Here is a 21,768-nt window from a genome sequence, read left to right as displayed (position 1 = left end):
TTTTTTNTTTTTTTTTTTTTTTTTTTGAGAAAGAAAGGAGCCTCTTATAATATCAATGGAAATTGAACTTCTTGTTTAGGTTCGTGATCAATGCCAAAGATCAGATAAAAAGTAAAGATCTCGGCAATAAAGCAAATGAAGCAAGTCTGTTGGATGAAACTGCTAAGTTATCAGTCTGGTACAGTATTCTTGCAAGTTGCAACTATGTTTCTAGGCTCCCACATATTTGGAGGGAACCAACAATCTAAAGAGCAAAGAATCACATACTTTTTCTGTGACACAACATCACTTGTTCTTTCACCAAAAAAATATTATTACTGTTTCTGTAATCTTAATTTTGAAAGAAGGGATGAAAAAGAAAAAGAGAACTGCTTTGTTTCCTCTACCACATTTACATTGTTTATGACTTTATGTCATAATCGATTTTAATGCATCTTTGATATAAGAGTATTTGAAGGAAAATCCCAACTCTTGCGCTTTAAGTGGTAGCACCCTTTGCCCATCCAGCACCTGAAACGACCTTAAGTTTTCTTAGCAAGATGTAATAGGAAAAGAACCTGAAGAAAAAAGAAATCAACAAATGCTCACCACTGCAGCACCTTCTCCAAGGACTGCTTTCAAGGCGAAGTCAGGCACAGGCAGCCATGAAGGCCTACCCAAGACCTTTCCCAAATGTTGACACATTTCTGCAAATCGAACAGGGTTTGGTGCAGTTCCATTGATAACTCCTGGTGTTTCGATTTAAGAAACCTAGATTAGTATGTTGTAAGGTTTGAGACACCAATATCATCACATTGTTGAGAAGTCATCATGATTATACTTGCACATCAGCACTGTCATATCCTAGGTGGAGTACTGAAGCAAACAATATAACATGTACCTCAAACACAAGTTCAGATAATGACCGTAGCTATACGAAGTGAATATAGTGTACAAAAGAAACATTAAATCACTAGCTCAAGAGTTATTACTAGAGTATTAATCTCCATGTGCTAGCAAATGTAATTTTAAATCAGAAGGGAGCATTAGCCAGAAAATCTCATTAGCTTTAACACCAATATGTGAAGTACCAATGAATCAGTAATACATAATGAAGTCATTACCTTTATAAGATGGATTAGTCAGAGCTTCATATATCAGGTTCACTATGTCATCCAGATGAATCCAGGAAAACCTATAAAAAAAAAAAAGATATCAGTTTCCATGGCAATGCCCTTCAATTGATTTAAATAACCTGTGCTGAAAATGAGTTTCTTCTTTCTTAAGCATAACCTGTGCTGAAAAAGAGTTTCTTCTTTCTTAAGCATACAGAGTACTCCAAACTAAAAAAAAAAAAAGCATACAGAGTACATTCAACCTAATACAGATACCCTCAATAGATAGTAAATATCTGAAGTAAACTTCATATACTTAATTGTTTGATAAAAATACTTAAATGCTTATAGTTTTCTTTTTAGAGTTTTCATAGACAAATCTTCACTTTCAAAATGCTACCGAAGGTGTTGGTGGCAAACAAGAAATATGCATGTCATATTGTCACATTCTCACTTTTAAATTGCCAATTTAAAGGTGATAGTAGCTTAATCCTGTGACATGTTACCCTAGAGTACCATACCATTGTTTTCCAGAGCCCAAGGGTCCACCAGCAAATACCATGAACAGAGGGATCATTTTAGCTGCAGAAACTCAAAGGTGAAAGTATGCTTGAAGCAGTTTAAGTATTATTACCTTAAAACCAACTCAAAATTCTAGATATGTACAATGACTCTTACAAGTTACAAGAGGATTAATAGTGGTACTAAGGTGCCAGAAAAGAAATGAATGTTAGAGATTGTAAAGTATAAATTTCTTTATAAAATTACAGGTGATGCAACCTAAAGAGTATTGGCCATGCATATTAATTATCATACCCATATTTAAAGTGAACTAGTTTAGTTTGTCATAATACAACTCTAGTACAGTATTACAGTACTAGGCATACCTAAAGCTCCTCCATCTTTACCAAGAACAACACCAATACGAATGAGCACTAACCGAACATCCTGGTTTACTTTGAGGGCAGTTCCTTCCCATTCTCTACAAACCTGAAAATATTGCTGGTTAGTTTATGATATAGCAGCATGTTATTAAACTGAGAATGTGTTCAGTGTCTGAAAGTTATTCTACCACTCTAACAAGAATTGGGTGAAGGAAAAAAGATATGACTATAATTTCTGGAAGGGAAACTTAGCTGATCCAAAATTTAAGAAAAAATATAGATGCAAATAAATCAGGAATCTTCAACTTAATTAGGTAATATTTAATTATTTATCACACTTGATGAGGACTGGCATAGAACATTTAGAGAAACAGAGAGAATGCAGCGGTAAAACCTTTTTTTTTTTTTTTTGTACTTACTAAGCCTAAAAAAATTTCCAGCTTGAATATAGATTGCACATATGTTCATTAAGAACTACTGCTCCTAAAATATCAAAACAACTTGATTCCTTTGTGGTTTCCTTCTCAACTAAGAGTAAAATCCTTTTCTCTTCGAATGTGGCTTCTCCTTAATTCCATCAGATCTATGAAGCAACACTTTGAAATGAAAAGCAAAGGCCTTCAAGGTAGTGAATCGATGTGGACATCTAACTCTAGTGAGGAAGTTGGTCAAAACGTGAGGCAAAAACCAAGAGATGATATTTTACGTATTCCATGGTAGAATCGATCAATTGTTGTAGCACGAGGTTAATAAGCCCAAAGTCGACCAGGAGCCGTAGTAAGAACTAAGTTTAACTTAACTGCTTTGGCTATGCTGTTGACCAAACAGATTATACATACAGCATTATCAGAGAACCAAAAGTTACAGATTACACTTAATAGAAGTCTAAATCATGTCTTAGAAGTCACAATGCCATATTTACTTTCTAAATGTTTTGGGAATCCTGATTATGTATAATAAACATTCTAGAAGCTACTCCATTTCTTACCTCAGCCAAGTAATCATTTCCTGATGGACTCTGTTCATCAAATATGCGTGTCTCACTAGTACCTGAGCATAAAAAATAAAAAACAATGAAGAAAGATATTGGGGTTCAGAATGCAAACAAGAGTTTCTTGAAATTTGTATTGACCATTTAAAGAAATGGAAAATCATCTGCCACAGAGAGGGAGAGAATGGGTATCACCTCAATTGACTAGCTATTAATACTTGCTAATCAACCTTTAACGGGGTGTAAAATCAACAGGTATCACTAAAATATATAATTTTTAGTAAAAGGAATTTCAAAAAGAACATTGCTATAATTTCTTATAAACCTTTGTGACAAGTGCAATATGACTACTCAAAATTAAACTCTGAGATGTATTGACACATGGATGATACTAAACAATTAAGGATGCTCAACTCCATAAGAATCTAATAATCTAAATCAGAAGATAAATTCCATATAGAATCTAAATGTTTTTACAACTGAATACTACTACATCAACAATATCATTAATACTACATGGAAATAATTTGTTATTAGCTTAAACAATAAGAATGAATGAACGAACCATAGTAACCAACGGCTGTTGCGCTAACCAAGACTGAAGGTCGGACTGCATCTGGTAAATCATTTATTAAATCTATGACCTTCACAATTAATTGGAAGGCCACATTTTGCATCAGTAATAATCTTTTAAAAAGGAATATTTGTATATAAGAAAGACTGGGTTGATAGCACTATGAAGAGATCAGTAGATAGCTGGTTACCTTAGAGGTGACTCTAATCCTGCTCTGCTTGATCTCTTTCTTTATCTACAGTTCAATAAGAAGTTAGTCAAAATGACTGGCTTCTAGAAGCATATTTTTAGTTCTGATATTGACAGGTCATTTGAATCACACCCATGCGGCCTTAATCCATTAGCTATTAAGATTCCATCAATTGATAAAACTAATATACAGCTACAATATTTGTAGATACACATGTTAGTTATTAAAGATAAAAGGTAAACTTACTAGTTTAATTGGTTTTATTCTTTTTTTTATATGATTTAGGAGGTTCTTTAGATTACAAAATTTCTATGCAGAACATAATAGTAACAGCCACACAAATACCGTATAGTAATGAAGCAAAAGTTATCTTGAACTTCATTTCATATTGTCACTGGCTCACTGCTTACTGTAAGAAGTACAGGTAGGATAAACCAAAAGAAAGGTAAAGGTAGCAGACCTCAGAAGTCCATCTTGTACTAATGGGCAGTCCAGCCAAATTTACAACACCTGTTGAACCTCGAATGCTATCTTTCCACTCTGGCTCCTCTGCAATCACGATTCCTGGAAAGTCCTTGACTACAAATAGCAAGGAAAAGTCCATGTGTGAAACAAAATTATTTAGAAAGAAGCTACAGGGAATACTATATATTCATATCACCACAAAAATATTAGCGACATTCAACAAAGAAACAAAGAGTAGTCTGGAAGTTAACTCTGGTGGTAATATTAATCTATGTATTTATGTAAAAGTGTAGTAAATGTAGCAGCATTCCAATTCCAATTGAGAATTGTTTGTCACTTGTCTATGATCCCCAAGCCAAACCATAAGCTATTAGTAAGCAATTCCACAATCCATATCAAGCGCAATTCAACACTAAGCACTAACCCCTAACATGTACACCCACAAAACTGAACCCAAAGAGGACACACATGAGAGCAACATAAATTAGCAGAAAACGCAGATATTCATACCAAAACCCAGTAACATAAAGAACAACCAAGCTCTGTATTGAATCTAATAGGAAACAGGACCAAAGTTGTCCTGTCAAGAATGAAGCAACAAGACATAACTTTATGGAAGGGAGACCTATTAATAGTAGCTTACTGACTATGGGTACTGGAAGGGAAACATAATCGTAACTCTTTCAGGTTTCCATATATAGCCTTTGATCAGTGATCATAAAATTCAAAAACCAATATATATGATGCAAATTGACTGAATTAGCTAGTATCCACCACACTGTGAGGGTTGGAATAAAACATTTAGATCATTCAACTGTTTGTAACAGATTTATAGAAAGAAAGAAAAAAATTAAAAAAAGGTATTCTTCCATTGCTTGTTGAAGATTCTTGGGAGGGGGAAGACCAATTCAGCATACTTCCAAACTATTAATCTCTAATGAGCAGTTATTCCGAGAGTCTGCAAGGATTCAAATAACTATAAGTAGGCATACCTTCTTACCCGGAAAAATTAACTCAGCCTTTGATCTAGACCGTGTCAAGACATGCACACTGTGATTATCTGCATTCCAATTTTGGACCAGAAGAAAGTTCACGTTAGTGCAACAGCCATAAACATGTAAATATAAGTTTCAGTTTCATAGACAAGTGACAACAGGTGTTAGGTATGACCTGCATGCAGCCTTTGCACCAATCTTCTACCGATAAACCCCGTAGCTCCTGTTACTGATACAGTCATCTGATTTGCCTATGACAACCTGCACAGAGTCAATGAAATCTCCAACAAACAAACGCCATCCCAGAAACCCCATTACCATTATTATAATTATAAACTTGTTTGACACATTACACAATTGCCTCATCCCAAATGAATAAATCGTATGCATTGCAAAATAGTGTCACAGAATCACTAAAAAGTTGTGTACTTTATGAGAAAAGATGAAGTGCATACCTTCTGGGTTTGGTCAGAGGCACACCAGACAGTGAATCTCTTAGTCTCCCACTTCTGAACACCCAAAAAAGAATCAAACTTGAAATTAGAACAAAGGGAGCAATGTGGGAGAAAAAGAGAAGTGGGTAACTCACAGAGGGGGGCAGAGAAACGTGGAGGGAGGTGGAGATGGTGTGAGTCCATGAGAAAGCAGTGGCTCTGCAGACCTCCATAGTTGGAAGCTCAAGAAGAAAAGGTGCTTGACTAGTGTTTCTTTTGTGGTGGTGGTGAAAGGCTGAAAGCTAAGAATGGATGAAACAGAGCAGCATCAGCGTGAGTGAGTTCAGTTGAAAAGAGTAGCAATGTGTTTGATTTGGAACCACACCGAACTCACCACTCCTTTCCAATTTTCGATCACCCATTTTTCCAGAATTAATAATAATACTACTGGGGCCTATTGTCTTCCATGGTGTACCAGTAAAACTTGTCGTTCAGAATACCCGACACCCGGCCCATTAGTTAGCTACAAATAAATAAAAGGTCCTTTCTTCTCCAATTTTACACACTGGGAGCAGAAATGGCGATGGCTCAGTGGTGCGCCGGCGTAGCAAGGCGAGTGTTGGTGAGGGAGCACCGTGCACTGTTCACACCCACGTCATCAGGTCAGAGCAGCGGAGTCGGGGCTCCGATGCTGTGCGGGCGAGGGGACAAGAAGACGAAGAAGGGGAAGCGATTTAAAGGGTCGTACGGAAACGCTAGGCCGAAGAAGGAGAAGATGATCGAGCGCATCAAGGACAAGGTTGAGGTTCCCAGGTCCACTCCTTGGCCTCTCCCTTTCAAGCTCATTTGAATTGCTCTGTTTCGCTAGGGTTTTAGCTTCTTTCTATGTTGAACTTGAGTTTATCAGAATCACAATCTTTACATTTGTTTTTGTGGTCTTCTACTAATGTTGAACTAGACTTGTTATCGAAATGGGAATCTGTTAATTGGTGATGAAAGAAAAAAGTGATTCGTAATGTAGTAGGGATTCCAGTCTCGTTAGGAAATATTGAAGTAAGACTTCGACCATAGAGGTTTCAGGGTTCTAGGGGTACTGTAAATCAGGTTCTCAAATGAAACGTAGTATGGGTGATCTGATTAATTTTTTTTTTTTTTTTTCTTTATTCTTGTACTGTGTTATCAGTTTCTGATATCATCTTTTACGGCCTTTATAAATCTAATAACTTACTCATAATGTTTGTGTGTAAGAGCAACTTAGTTGTGCGGGATAAATAAAGACACAGAGGAAAGAATAGAGGTGAATATTAACCCATCTTTTGGATTCAGATGCATGCCCAACTCTAGTGAATTGACCAAGCTAGCATGAGCATGAATGTTCATGCTATAACAGATATTGTCTGCTTCTGTTGGATCATTACAAATCAAGTAATATGTGGAGGGTGGTGATTGGAAGTTTCAATCCCTAGATAACCTGTACAATACCATCTTAAACAATTTTTTATCCCCAAAAACTCAAGTCTATAGGTAATGGCTGGAAAAGTAAGAATATAGTCATAAAAATAGAAGAAGGAAGAAGATAGAGTGAATGAAGGCCAATGTAGATGCCCAGGTTTACAACATTGCCTTTCCCTTTGAAGCTCACATGTATTTGAACTCTGTCTCTCTTTCCTTTTGCACTGTCGTGTTCCTCCTTACTTTTTGAAAGGTTCCTTTCATGAATGGTTTATGCTCATCGTCTGTTTAAAATATTTGTTATTTATATGTGTTTGGTTACTAAGTCTGGCTTTTTCATGGGTCTTTCTCTTGCTTTTACTTTCTACAAGTACAAAATGCATAGCTTAACTACAAGATGCATAGCCTCGGTTTAAAATTTTCTAATTAAAGCTAGGTTAAAGGTTTCATTTGTAGTGAGCTCAAGAAAGGGAACATTAAGTGTGACTGCAACGCTGGATAGTAAGTATGGAAAGTACTTATATTACTCAGGAGACATGTTAGTGATGGATTTAGCACTAGTGTTTAGGTTTTTTGGGCTTTTAGCAAAATGGGAATAGAAAAAGGCTCAAGTTTGTGTTATGTCTGTAACTATGTAATTGTATAAACTTCTCATTATCTAGTAAGGTCACTTGTTTAGCCAAACTTAGATGCATTGGTAAGGATGAGATATGGATAGGAAGCCAAACATAGATAGCATTTGTGTGTGCTTTGTATACTGGGATGACTTTCTTTTGTTGTTGGATCAACTTTTATCTTCAATTTTCTCTATCAAAAGGAACCTATGAAATACACTACATGATTGTGCATCTACATTGATAGTTTTAATAGCTAGTAGGTGTACGCCCTAGTTAGTTGGCTATACTCATGCCTAAACTGTGTTATTGCAACCTGTCAAAATACATATCCTCCATCTGATAAAATGCAACTTTCATAGTGGCAGACAATCTTCTCTCAAAAAGACACAGACCAAGATAACATCTGTACCCCTATAACTTGTGAAATGACAAGTCAAGGTTGGATTGCTTGGGCTACCTGTCAAAAATGACAATGGTGCTGCTATATTGTGTTCCTCAATATTTCTGTGATGCTGCAATTACTGGGAAGCTGCCACTAGTGGCAGCTGCCTATAGTGCTGCTTATCTTTTTTTTTTTTGTCTTCCCAAATTTTGTTGGGTGGGACATTTTGGTGGGTTGGGTGAATAGATTGGAGGTGGTAATAGTACTCATCAATCTCTATTTGTAGAGTCAATTGGTTGGATAATTGCTGCCAATGGAGGCATGTGATTTTGAGTTTTGTTGAATGTGATCGTTACTGCCAGTTTGAGACATGTGATAATTACGGGGTTTAAGCTCATCTACATGATCAAACCCTATTTTATTGGCTTTTAGATCAGATCAAATAGCTCAGAAATGAACCCTGAAGTCTCAAAGTTGTAACTCAATCTGTTCTGGGCTTTTTAGACTAGAAAAGGTTATCAGTACTAATGCCAAGTAGACTTTGTAATTTTTTTTTTTTTTTAGATGTCTCAGTTTTTGAAGATCAACTGAATTAAGTTAAGTTCTGATCGTTTTCTAATCCTCCTTAGCTGTTAGGGTTGATATATGCAATTTCAAGGGTTTAATATTGCATGTAGAATGTGTATATTTTTTGAATGATTGTGCTCTCCTCGAGTTAATATTTGATATTCATTTGTTTCTTTGGCTACTGTGATATACTCTCCTTTATAGCTAAACCACAGACTGTATGGCATAAGATTCAAACATTTGATTGAGAGGTTCTTCAAAAGAAAAGGGTTTTTCTATTGTAGCCTGCCTTTATGTTCATTGCGGAAGCACTTAGAAGGGGGATGGTTATTCAGTCTTGAAAGTTTCAGGGTTCTAGGTGTACAGTGACTGTGATTGAGAGAGAGAGAGAGAGAGAGAGAGTGTGTGTGTGTGTGTGTGTGTGTCTAACTGCCTTATTACTGATGTCAAGAGAGATAACAATGATTGCTACACAAGTAGGAACTAAGTTTTCATTGGGAAAACAGTAAAGTACATCCTTATGATCGGTTGCTCGTTAGGGACTTTCATTAGGTGGATTAATTTTTAGAAGGGACATTTCTATGTAGTTATACGAACCGACAAAGTTTCCTGCATCATTCAGTCTATATGTGTGGCAAAAAAAAAAAAGCTCTGTAGCATTTGTTTGTAATGTTGTTAAGGTCTTGACTTGTTGCTCCTTCATGGATAGCAGTGGTGAAGGTCTTATATGTGAAATAGAGGTTTTTAGGACACAGGCCAAAGATCAAAAATTTCATTGAGGTGGCTTTTGCATTATGTTACCGCATATGTACAATTAACAAATCAGCCGCTGCGACTTGAAGTCGAGCAATGCAGGAGATTTTGGATTAGCTAGCAAGAATGTCAACCATCATGGACGCCTTACAGATTCACAGTAACACACTTGGAATGAAGAGAACAATTGGGTTTGCTAACCCAGGTGACAGTCATCTGCTACAGTATAACTTCTCTATTTGCAAAGTTCTGGGTTGTAACTCAACAAGCAAAGTTTTATCTGGCCATCCTTTGCCATTGGCTTTGAGCTTAATTATTAAAAAAAAATCATTCACAGCATGGGCAATTTTTGTTAATAATAGAGTATGGGTTGCACCATTTGTGTTTAGCAAACAATAAGCATACTGTACTGCTAAATCTACCATTACAGAAGTCAGAAGACAGATAATAACTCTCTTTCAAGTAAGAAGTAGGAACCATGTGCACCAGCAAGTCATGGCTTAGACCTGAAAATACACATTAGACTTGAGCAGCTGTTCTTGTGACATGACATGATCATAACCATTGTTATACTAAATAATCATAAGTTAAACTTGTGTGCTCTGATTGTATACAAAAAAAAGGTAGGGTGTTATAAACTAGTTAAGACAACATCAAAAGAGAAAAATGCCAAAAGAAAGTTGTTAGAACTCGTAACTAATTTGCCGTTGTCTTCTTCCAAAAGAACTTGCCTGACTAATTTTTTGACAGATCTGTAATTATAAACTATATAAGATCTTGAATTTCTCTGCTCATTATTGTTAACATTTTAATATATGGGTTGGATACCTAGATGGCTAGATTTTTGTATGTCGTTATAGTAAAAGTTATTCATCCAATAATTTTAATGAGCGTGATGATTTTATCTGTTTAAGATACAAGAATTGCTTGAACACGTACATAATACGATATTCAACCTCTACATCCATTACAAATTGATTTTAGATGGATATGAAGAGCATAATATACTTTAAACTTCATCAGTTTGTTTGATAATAATTCAAGACATGCAAAGACATTGGATTTCTCATATCAACTAAATGTGACTCTAGTCTCTGCCTCGATAACAATACCTCACCATCAATCCATCATCAATTTGGCCGCTTTCATTTCTCTTTTTCAGGCCATGGGAATGAATGGGTGAGTAGAAGATGGTCCACAAGCCTTTAGTAGCCTGACCTTCACTACACGCTCATCTAAAGGCTTGGCAGTTATATAGACAAACCAAAATGGGCAGATGAGTAAGCTTTACTTCTTAGAACAGTAAATGTCTAAATGAAAACAAACAAGTCAGATCACTGAAAGCTTTGTAAGCTTTAATCTGTGTAGAAGAAGGGAATTTATGATCTGGGTAAGGTCCCCCATTTTCACATGCTTTGCAATAAAGGGATCATCAGGTTTTGGGTGCTCAGTGGGGGATCACTTGCCCAAAGTATCAACCATCAGGTCTGTAGTAGTCAGTACTCAGTAGCTTTCCATGGCACTCCTGCTTGTTACATTTTCCCTTCAACTGTTTGTTAGATTGTTAATATTGCACTTCCATTAGAGAGTGGTTTACCCATGATTTGTGTACAACTATTTTTTGTTAATAATCTTCCCCCAGCACCTTTTAGTTTATATATTATGGAATGTTTAATTTTCTAATGCTCAAGCAAGTTTTTCAATGAAATGTCTTGATGATAATGAGGATCAAGAAGCGGTCACCACTACGAAATTATAGGCTCTAACAAGTATGCAACTTCTTATGTGCGCCCACTAGAAACAATTGTGGTTTGATCTGTTTATCGGTCTAAATTTTGATCATCTATTCGAATATTGCTAAAAGCACACACAAGAAAATGAAGTAGATAAGTATTTGAGTAAATTTAACTTATTGTATTTGAGTAAATTTGTTTAACCTACTATCTTATGGAGTCTATCCTTATTTGGCTAAATATGTGAGCCAATAATTGGCTGGATTTGGTGCTCAATCTAGCTTGAATGATTGAGAATCACATACAGACCCGTGAGTGATTCTGTTCAACGTGAACCTAATGATTTTCAAAGCCAATCTATCAGCTACTCAAACCAAATATAATACTAGTCCAGTTGTGTAGTTTTCTTTCTTTAAAAAGCTTCAAATGGCTGCTGCTTCCTTTTGGCTTTTAAAAATTAGACCTCCAATTCATGTTTCCTCTCCTTCAGTCTTTACTTGCCTTCACGGGTCCTGATTCTCTTCGTTTTTCAACGTCTCATAATTTGTCTCCAACAAACTCCCACACATCCAAAGCCTCTTCACTTTTATTGTATTCTGCTACTACTATTGTTTCTTTGTCCTCAGCTGCTGCACCATAGTCCAAAGTCCAAACCATGTCTTCTTCTTGTTCTTCTCCTTCTTCTTCTTGGTTTACATTCATATCTTGTTTGACCATTTTCTTCCTGCTTAGTAATTCTGCAAGTTTTGCAGCAAAACCTCACCGCCAACTCTCAGTTGATTACTATGCAAAATCATGTCCCCAACTCGAAAAACTGATCGGGTCCATCACATCCCAACAGTTCAAAGAGGCACCAGTTTCTGGTCCAGCAACCATTCGCCTCTTCTTCCATGACTGCTTTGTAGAAGTAACTACACACAACAATGCACATTGGTTTTGAATTCTATTTCAGTATTTCTGTATGCATGTACATTTTAATCTTCTTGTTTATAACTTTACTGATGTTGCTTATATGTGTTGAATCTGATTGACATTGAAGGGCTGTGATGCATCCATAACCATAACGTCACAGCAGGGGAGCAAAGTTCTGGCAGAGAAGGATGCACCAGATAATAAGGACCTGAGGGTGGAAGGCTTTGAAAGTGTGAGGAAAGCAAAGGCTTTAGTAGAGAGCAAGTGTCCTGGTGTTGTGTCTTGTGCTGACATACTTGCAATTGAAGCCAGAGATTATGTCCACTTGGTGAGTACTACTGTCTGCTGCCCCCTGCTCATCTCACTTTTACCTTTGATTTCCAGTCCTTCCTTTGCTATTGTCATCATGTGGACCTGTAGTTGTTACCAACTATTCTGTGAACTGTGATATATATGACTGTTTATAATGAAGTATAATCTTTTACCATATATTGGGTAGAAAAATTACTTTTACCATAGGCATGTCAATCTTACATTTTGGGTGCTTTGAAAAGGGGTAACGAAACACTTGAAGACCTTGTTGTTCTTTTTGTTGGGTGCAGGCAGGGGGTCCCAACTATCAAGTTAAGAAAGGGAGGTGGGATGGAAGAATATCAATGGCCTCAAGAGTGGCTTCCAATATTCCCCAAGCAAATTTCACAGTTAATCAGCTACTCAAGCTCTTCAATTCAAAAGGACTGACACTTGAAGACCTTGTTGTTCTTTCTGGTGCACATACATTCGGGTATGCGCATTGCCAGAACTTCATAAGTAGGCTCTATGACTACCGAGGCTCGAAGCAGCCTGACCCGGTTATGGACCCGAGACTTCTAAGGGCGCTAAGAATGTCATGCCCACATTATGGTGGAAATACTGACATTGTTGCACCATTTGATGTCACTACTCCCTTTGTGTTTGATCATGCCTATTATGGTAATCTAGAGGCCAAGTTGGGATTGCTAGCTTCAGACCAAGCTTTAGCTTTGGACCCAAGAACCAAGCCTATTGTTCAAGCTTTTGCAAAAGATAAAGCCAAGTTTTTCCAAGCTTTTGGGGTGGCTATGGAGAAGATGGGTTCAATAGGTGTGAAGAGGGGAAGAAAACATGGGGAGAAAAGGAAAGACTGTAGTATGCATATGTAAATATGTAACTTCATATGCATATCAGGCTAACAAGCCTAAATAGGAGCTAAACGATCAGATATTCGTGTGATATTTTTGTTTTTTTTTTTTTTTATGGAGAGGATGTTCTTATAATGTTTGATTGCAAAGGTCTTTAGAAAGTATAATCTGACTGGGGAAAGTCCAATAGATATTGTGCCTTCAGATACAACTTTTTTGCAATGGGCAATGGCCATCTTGTGACTCATTTGGATGGAAAGAAATAAGAGAACTTCTGAAAATATGGAGGAAGCTGGAGCTAGAGCTGTAGCTATTATGGACATGTCTGGTTTTCGCATCTCTATAGGCATTGGCTTTCTCCAAATTCGAAAGTAGTTCACTCCCTGCAATTCTATATGATTGGAAGGTTTTGTAGATTTATGCTATTTTTGGATGTAGTAGTTCACTCCATTCATTTCTATGTGATTGGAAGGTTTTGTAGATGTTTTTTTGGATGTAGATTTATGCTAGCACCTTCAGTGGACATCTTCTCCCCTATGACATACTTTGTTATGGTCTCTTAATAGCAATAACTTTGTGTTATTAGTACCAAGGATGACGTTCATCCATATTGGAACCTTGTGACAGATGCAGATTAGTGATGCTATCACTGCTTCTTGCTACTGGATTAACCATTATTTTCTTAATGGTTAGAAGAGTTTGGAAAATAGTGCTGCTAATACTTGGCCTGTGAATAGGAAAAAGATTTTTAAGCTTCAATATTCCTTGAGCCTATGCTTTCATCACATAATTGAGGCTATGCTTTCATTTCTAAAACTTTGTAGCTGAAGTGCTGAAGCATAGCTCAGTCTTTCTGCTACTAATCTTGTGTTTGATTGAATAACTCTTTCAGTTTATATTCAGGGTCACTTGATTAATAACTTGATGGGAAGTTCTTAAAAACCTTGATGCCCCCACTTGGTTTGAAGTTTTTTCTGACTATAAGCTTGCATTCTAATCTCTGCCACCCCAGACCATAAAGAACAACGATTGTAGTAATTTATGCCCAACATATCATGAATAAACATTATGCCTTTGATATGTTTTGCAGTTGTGATCTAAGTCGTACCTCCTCATGTGGCACTAGCTGCTAGGTTATGGGATGATAAACATAACATGAATAGTTGATGCCGTTGCGACTGTTGCTACTCCTACAGGGCAAAACTCATAGCAGGTTAGACCAGGATTCCCAAAGGAACTCAACTGGGTTCTTAATATGCATATTCCCGTATCCAAAACTCAAACAAAACTATCGATATCTATATTGTGAACTTGATGAATAACTATTTCGTTCATCAGTTTGCCTTGCAATCGATTCATCAATTCTACTGCTAGCTCTATAATTGTGCAGAGTCCAATGATAAAGTAACTGATACCAAACATAATACTGACAAAGCCAACTGGAGATGCTAGAGGATAATATGTGCCTTCACTTGGTACAGTTACAAGCCTAAACCCGGTAGAAATTGCCCGTATTAGCATCACCATTGCAATCAAACTCACAATTATGCGGCTTATGATACATATCGTCTTCATCTTACCCCCTGCATCAGTATGAATCAAGTAAATAGTATCTGTCAAGCGGTTTATATGTGATTGTTCGCAAACACAAGCAGATGCACATCACAGATGAAAAGTTAGCAAGTGATATAGTGACTGTTCCTTGCATCTAAAGCAAGGAACAGCCATTGATTGGATAGTAAAAGTGCTTGAAGCTGTGAGGAAATTAACCAACAATGTCGATAAGTGGTTCCTGTATCAGAATCATCGTAGACCACATCGCACCTTACAAATCAAAAGTAAGTGAGAAATGAGGGGTTTGAAGGTTTGAAACACTTTTGCTAATGATCAGAAGTTATAGCTGGGACATCAAGTATGCAAACCAAATACCAATGGCCGTGACATCAAGATCATGAGTTTTTAGTTCTGTTTTCAATCAGCGGACTATAGTAAGTTTGTGAAATATGCCACCATAAACTATGAAATATTTTGGTTAACACTGAACATAGTAGTTGTTTGTAAGTTTGCAAAACTGAGTACTAATTGGAAAGCCTCCCAACTATTCTTATAAACCGGGGTGTAATGTTTAAACAATCAGTAAACTTAATGAATGAAGCAAGAAACGTATATGGAGCTAACAAATGAAGAAATTAATCAAGTGAGATAATCATACGACAGAATGAAGTTATCTAAGTTTTGGTGTTAACTACCTTGAGGTATGCCGCTCTCCTTTGGGTTTCGAAATTGTTCCTCAAACTCCATAAACAAGTCTGCCAGTATAGGAAACCCAACAGCCAGGAAAAAGAAACCAAGAACTATGGTAAGCACTCCACCAAAGACTGCCAAACCATTGTTGTAGTACTCATGGTTCATTCTTGGTTCCTCTGCAACTTCAAATCCAGACCAAATGGTCCACAAGAACAGTATTACAATGATGACAGATGCAAATACACGAAATGGGGTTGCATATATGCTTTTGCTATCTCTTCTAATCTTCCATCTTATAACTATGTAGTCCCCCATCTATATGGTGTTTGGCCTAACAAGATGAGAGAGAGAGAGACAGAGAGAGAGAGAGAGAGAGAGAGAGAGAGAGTAGAGAGAGAGAGAAATAAGGGAGGAGGAAAGATTATCTGATCTTATAGTTAGTTGGGTCATCACTAATTCAAAGTTTCATTATAGAGGGAGAGTAACCGTTCATTTTTACCAAATGTAATTAATACCATATATATATAATTTCAGAAGTTGACTTGGATTAGGAAACCAAGACCCAAGCTTTATGTTTAATTGAGAATTGAAAGCCACTTTGAAATGGCTACATCTCAACGCACAAAATGAGTACCTCATTTCTAATTGGCATACCTTTCAACTTACATCGGTCCTCAACTACCTCATTCCATATGGTTTTCATGCTTTAGAAAGATGACTAGAGAGATTCATAATGTTCTGCTTGAATCTTGATGTCCGTGTCTTTGCTTCTATGGTGAATCAGTGGTGGTTAATGGTTAATATATTTCGTGCAAATTACTAGTGGGAAGTAGTAGTTGAGCCTAAACAGTACTACTTGAAAGTCATTTTGTGCAGCACTCAACCAAGTTTACCCCAACCCTCTAACTAAATATTGGATAAATGATGATTCAACTAACCAAATCACAATAATTGTGCCTTTGAGGCCTTTTAGGCTACATTTTAAATCATTCCTATATAGGCACATGGATACAACCGTGTACCCCCAACCTCCAATTTCTGGTTATTGCAATGTAGTACAAATGCGGACAAAAAATTGCAAATAAAGGGGCAGAAGAAAGTTCACATTAAGCACAATGCTTAACCCAAATCTGAAGCATGTGACACAACCGATGTTTTTCATTTGTATCGAAGATCCATTAAACATAAACACCAAATACACCATGAAAATAAGCAACTGCATCAAAAGCTTAAAATCATCATTTGCTAAAGCGATACATCAAAGATGCTGGCCTCAATAATTGTAATGTGTTCATCATCGTACTCATTCTTCATCTTGATCTGCATCAGTAAAAATAACAGATTCAACATCAGAGGAACTCGTACGTTTGCCAGAAGAAATCAACAATGTTCCATGTGGGTGATGAGAAAAAACATAACATACTTGCAAACACAAGCAACATGAATGGTTGGGGGAAGAGTAATTATACTTCTCACAACCTCTTCCCAATAAGCACACACAATAAGATAAACTAAATTCATGTTGATTAGAAATCCAACTATCATTATTACACCATCAATCCTTATCTTAAGTGATCGTTTCTTTCTCTTTTTCATCCAGAGTACTGTTTCTTCAAACTTTGTCTTACAGTTTTCGCTCCCTCTTCCATCCCCAAAACAGATTAAACCTTGAGAGTTCAAAACCTATCACCCCACCAACTGACACATAAATCTAAAGACTCCTGCTCTAAAAGTTCAAACTTCAGACACATCAACTTTTAAGATACCCTGATTGGTTTTTGACTACATGAAAGTCAAATGAAATATTCATGATATAAAGAACCTCTTGCAATGGTGGTTACAGCAATCATTGATGCTCGAAAAACATTAGTAGAAGAGACACCAGAAATGAATAAGAAAACAGCCCTATATTACCAATTTCATCGAAAGTGTATCTATATATGTGCGCCCTTCCACTTATTGTTTACATTGGCCTTGTTGTGCTCATTTAGAATGGGAAATAAAAAATATCAGCAAAACCCAGAGAATAAACAGAAAGATAAAGAACACCAAAAGATAAATGGTTAGGCAATGTGCCTACTTCCACAACCCAGCAACAATCTCTTTCACTACATAAATAGAGGTACAACTAGAAACAATAAGAAAACAAGGAACCTCTGAACCCTGGAATGGAATACAAAAGTTTTCTCTTTGTTTCTCCTCGCTCTCTCTTGAGTGATCTACCATTCACATCTCTCTCCTCTGAGTGGTATTATCACAATCATTGGAATGGAACTCTCTTACCTTATTGTTGCCTGCCAGTGACACAAAGAACCACCACTGCTTTATGTAAGCACAAGCTTTCATCGATTAAGAAACTAAATCATGTGGTTGTTAGCAGGCATGTGTTCCCTTCTCTATGCTTCTCAGTGGCCAACCAGGCGTACACCTAGTCTTTCATCAATTAAGATTAGTGCAACCCCACATAGATGTCATTAAGATGGGAAAACTATTCCTCCATTGGAAATCCTAGTGGCAGTGAGACTTATTGTCTTCTAGTTTAATTAAGCCTATTAAACATGGTGGGCTGAACCACAACAGTGCATCTCTCTCAGTCTCTTTCATTATCAAATTTCTAAGTTTCAGTAGAGAAAACTATTCCTCCATTGGATATCCTACTGGCACTGGTAGTGAGACTTATTGTCTTCCAGTTTTATTAAGCCTAGTAAACATGGTGGACTGAACCACAACAGTGCATCTCCCTCAGTCTCTTTCATTATCAAATTTCTAATTTTCTCATGTGTCATCCGGACATCTCAAAGCAAGCTTCTCTATGGCCAACCAGGCATACACATAGTCTTTCATAAACTAGGATTAGTGTAACCCCGCTTTGATGCCATTAAGATAAAAGATATATATTCCTCCATGGAATGTCCTACTGGCAGTGAGCCTTATTGTCTTCTAGTTTTATTAGGCATATTAAACATGGTGGGCTGAACAGCAACATTGTGACTCCCTCAGTCTCTTTCATTATCAAATTTCTAATTTTCTCAAAGCAAGATTCTGCTACATACGTTTTGTTGCTATAGAATTATATTAGTTTATTTAGTATCTCTTATTTTGATTTTGGACTTAAAGCCCCTCCACCTAGGATATCATTACTATTCTTTAAAGAAACATGTGTTTTCATGTGTCAAATTTAGGAAAAAGGGAAGTAGGCTTCTTGAATAGATAATGCAATTCGGAATATAATTGACCGATGATTTAGACATTTAGTATTAAGGGAAAAACAGATCGCAGTACTTAAAGCAGACAATAAGATTGGTACCTTTATTTTACTGGAAGGAAAAATATGCATCGTTCTAGGCATTATCTTCTCGGCCATAGTCATATACTATCTCAATCTGCATCAACACAATCACGATATAAACAGTGAAGTTATAAAAATGCTTTACTTTAAATGCTTGGTGAATATGTAACGGGTTCAAGATACTTGCAAAACACACTAAACATAGTAAGCAAAGAACTTTCTATTTGCATTAGTAAGATACTTTTACGAGAAATGCAATAATTATAAAAGTAGTGATCGAACCTAATCAAACTAACTGCAAAATAAGTGTAAATAACTGTGGACAATTCTCATAAATCATATATTCAACTGACGAAAAGTAGTATGTTTTTTTGTAACGTATAAACATGAAAAAAATAATTACTCTTAAACATTGAGCAATCATACAAAAGATTCATCTATATAGATGTCCTGAACTTTGAAGTGAACATGAGAATGACAGAAGCGTACAATGAGAAACTGAATAATAAGTTGATATGATATAATATCTTACCCCAGAAGGTGGAGTCGGATTCCGATGAAACTTTGAACCACCAGGAGCCCAGGGAACTGCACAGATAAATCAGATAGAAGAAGAGGTTAAAAACATGAAAACAACTAAGACAAAACATATTAGGAAGCGCGGAGATATATCAAGTCCATAAAAGATATACTTAAGGGTCCATCAGGATGGAAATTCAAAGTCATGTATTTGGAACCAATTTAGTAGTGTAAATTGGTTTATTGGACTTCTGTTCCTGGTCTCCAAATGTGCAAATCGTGAGCGGTCAAAAACTCTTTATCAGATGGCTATGGTGTTCCGACTAAGCATTTTACAAAAAAAAACTGGGATCCAAACCCATATATCAGTTACTCATGCATTCAAGTGGCTACTACCACAATTTACAATAAAAATAAAAATAAAAACTAGGTAGTATTGAAAAAAACTAATGAGGTACTCTAAATAGTGACTCCAAAGAGAACTTTCGATCTACATTCAGCTAGAAGGAGATAGCCGCAATAACATTGACTCCAAAACCACAGTAAAACAAAATCTAAACAGAAAATTTAAACAAGACGCATGTAAGGTAATTTTCAAAAAGCATCAACACTGACATTGATCACCCACATATCATTTCTCCAGGATGAGGCAGCTCAAAACACTGACAAAAGATTGAAGTCTGACACGGAAATGACATCATCTCATGTTGTCCGAAAAGTGTCTCCCTACATTTATATGGACATAGAGACTAAAAGCCCTTTAGAGCTTAAAGCATATGAACAAGTAACAAAGAAGCCGAGATCCAACACAGTTAAATAAGTCATTTTTACAGCAACCAAACACAAATGGGGCAAAATGCAGCATAGTTATACATGTCAATTGAGTTTCGAAGACACAAAAACTTACCAACATAAGGGTCAGGGTGGCGCCACTTATTGTAGGTAGCTTCAGCATTAGTTATGAGCCTGTCGATTGTGTCAAGATCTTCCTGTAAACCCAAAAAGCCAAACAAACAAGCAATGAATCCAATTTCAAATGAAACCCCGAAAATCGAAATCGAATCGGAAAAAGGGGAGAAATCAGATACGAACCACGTGCTTGTTGGTCTCGAACCTCTCGCGCAGAGCATCAGCCTGAAAATGAAATCAACCGAAAATTGAATGAGAATCGAATCGAATGTGAGAAATTGCGAGCTCAAAGAAGAAATAGTAGAGTGGGTGCGGACATCTCGGTAGAAGAGGTGGCGGTGGACGGCCCAGTTGAGAGTGTCTTTGAGGGCACGGCGGTAGAGGATCCGAACCCGCTCCTTCTGGGCAGCCCGACGAGCTATGTACGCCGCCGTTGAAACTCCGCTCATCTCTCTCTTTCTCTCTCCCTTCTTTCACTGTGTCGAGCGAGAACGACTGCCAAGAAAAAGGAAGGAGAGGCTAACGAAACGGCGTCGTAGCTTGTTGGCTGTCGATATTAATTTTTTTTTTTTTAATTTAAGAACTAGAACGGCAACCCTCAAGCCAAAACTATTAACGAAATCTCAAAATATAAGGAAATGAGGGATAATATGCCTAGACCCTGTATTATAAGAACACCTTAAAATATTATGCATTCTAGCACCACCATTTAGCAAAGAAAGTATCATTAGCTACTTCATTTGCTTTATTTAGCAAAGAGAGTATCATTATCATATAGAGGCATAAGTTACTATGTCTATCAGTTTTCCGACTATGATGCCACTAGAAATTATCAATAACCCTAAGTTTCATCTTTTCACTAGGATGCTGCGACCATTTGACAAAACAATGAACTCGCCGTCTCATTAGGGCAAACATGGCACTCTGCATGCGCTTACCAGGACATAGCCCACCAGTATCTACTACCACTAAAAAACAAGACACCAAAAACTAGAGGAGCACCTATTAGGACAAATCCCTCCCTTAGCCATATGGGACCGGTGACTTATTTTAACAACTAACCAAATTAAAACTAAAAAGGTAAAAGACTTAACCAAACAAAAGCAGAAAAATAAATAAAAAATAACAACATGGAGGACATGGCCCAAAAAATGAGTCAAATCCTTTATTACAACCTAAATCGGGCATATCATCAAGGCCCAAACCCATTAGCCCGAGATAGCCCACCTCCATCTCTTGATCTGCTCCTGGAATTGCACTACCACCATCCCACCTCCATAGTTGCGCCTCCACCACCATAGTTGGTCCACCACCAATTCTGCTTTGTTGCCGCCAACCAACCACAAATAGAGGACACCTTCCTTCCCAAACCCAGATTGAGAGCCCCTCCAATCAGATCAAAACGTTCCAAGCCGAAGGCCACCCATCTTCCACCATCCTCTCCCTCGTGGGTGGCCAGCATTTGTGAGAGACCATTGCCTAGAATGTGGTGACTTCTTGATTTTCAGATATGATGGCGAGTTGCATTTCACTGTGCAAATTTTTGATCAAACTGCATGTTAGAAAAAAGCTGCGTTTCATACTCATTGTGGTTAGAGTTC

General features: G+C 37.0%; 3 protein-coding genes across 7 annotated transcripts; 1 reads left to right on the top strand and 2 right to left on the bottom strand.

Annotated features, from left to right (window-relative positions):
• Positions 1-101: 101 nt before the first annotated feature.
• LOC101307564 (epimerase family protein slr1223-like) lies at positions 102-5,860 on the bottom strand. The gene is made up of 13 exons (XM_004292391.1): positions 5,783-5,860; positions 5,649-5,702; positions 5,369-5,444; positions 5,199-5,258; positions 4,194-4,312; positions 3,734-3,778; positions 3,535-3,613; positions 2,967-3,028; positions 1,982-2,084; positions 1,616-1,676; positions 1,104-1,174; positions 589-728; positions 102-510 (listed from the first exon to the last, which is right to left on the bottom strand). Exons 1-13 carry the CDS (start codon positions 5,858-5,860, stop codon positions 409-411), a joined length of 1,050 nt encoding a protein of 349 aa, XP_004292439.1. The 3' UTR covers positions 102-408.
• Positions 5,861-11,710: 5,850 nt separating this feature from the next.
• On the top strand, positions 11,711-13,224 carry LOC101307278 (peroxidase 19-like). Its single transcript, XM_004292390.1, has 3 exons — positions 11,711-12,038; positions 12,171-12,371; positions 12,646-13,224. The coding sequence occupies exons 1-3, from the start codon at positions 11,787-11,789 to the stop codon at positions 13,222-13,224; spliced, it is 1,032 nt and encodes a 343-aa protein (XP_004292438.1). The 5' UTR covers positions 11,711-11,786.
• Positions 13,225-16,513: 3,289 nt separating this feature from the next.
• Positions 16,514-20,688, bottom strand: LOC101314617 (NADH dehydrogenase [ubiquinone] 1 beta subcomplex subunit 9-like). Of its 5 annotated transcripts, XM_004290311.1 has the most exons (7): positions 20,485-20,688; positions 20,351-20,392; positions 20,166-20,247; positions 19,272-19,327; positions 18,758-18,833; positions 17,734-17,744; positions 16,514-16,770 (listed from the first exon to the last, which is right to left on the bottom strand). In XM_004290311.1, the coding sequence occupies exons 1-5, from the start codon at positions 20,614-20,616 to the stop codon at positions 18,792-18,794; spliced, it is 354 nt and encodes a 117-aa protein (XP_004290359.1). In that variant the 5' UTR covers positions 20,617-20,688; the 3' UTR covers positions 16,514-16,770; positions 17,734-17,744; positions 18,758-18,791. The 5 variants fall into 5 exon arrangements, with proteins under 5 accessions (XP_004290359.1, XP_004290356.1, XP_004290358.1 ...); XM_004290308.1 differs by lacking the exon at positions 17,734-17,744 and having other exon boundaries at positions 16,538-16,770; XM_004290310.1 differs by lacking the exon at positions 16,514-16,770 and having other exon boundaries at positions 16,947-17,769.
• Between the last annotated feature and the right edge of the window lie 1,080 nt (positions 20,689-21,768).

The sequence above is a fragment of the Fragaria vesca genome, linkage group LG2, assembly GCF_000184155.1.
Source record: "Fragaria vesca subsp. vesca linkage group LG2, FraVesHawaii_1.0, whole genome shotgun sequence".
Taxonomy (NCBI): Eukaryota; Viridiplantae; Streptophyta; class Magnoliopsida; order Rosales; family Rosaceae; genus Fragaria; species Fragaria vesca.
The sequence above is the reverse complement of the archived record's forward strand: the minus strand, read 5'-3'. Positions and strand labels throughout refer to the sequence as shown.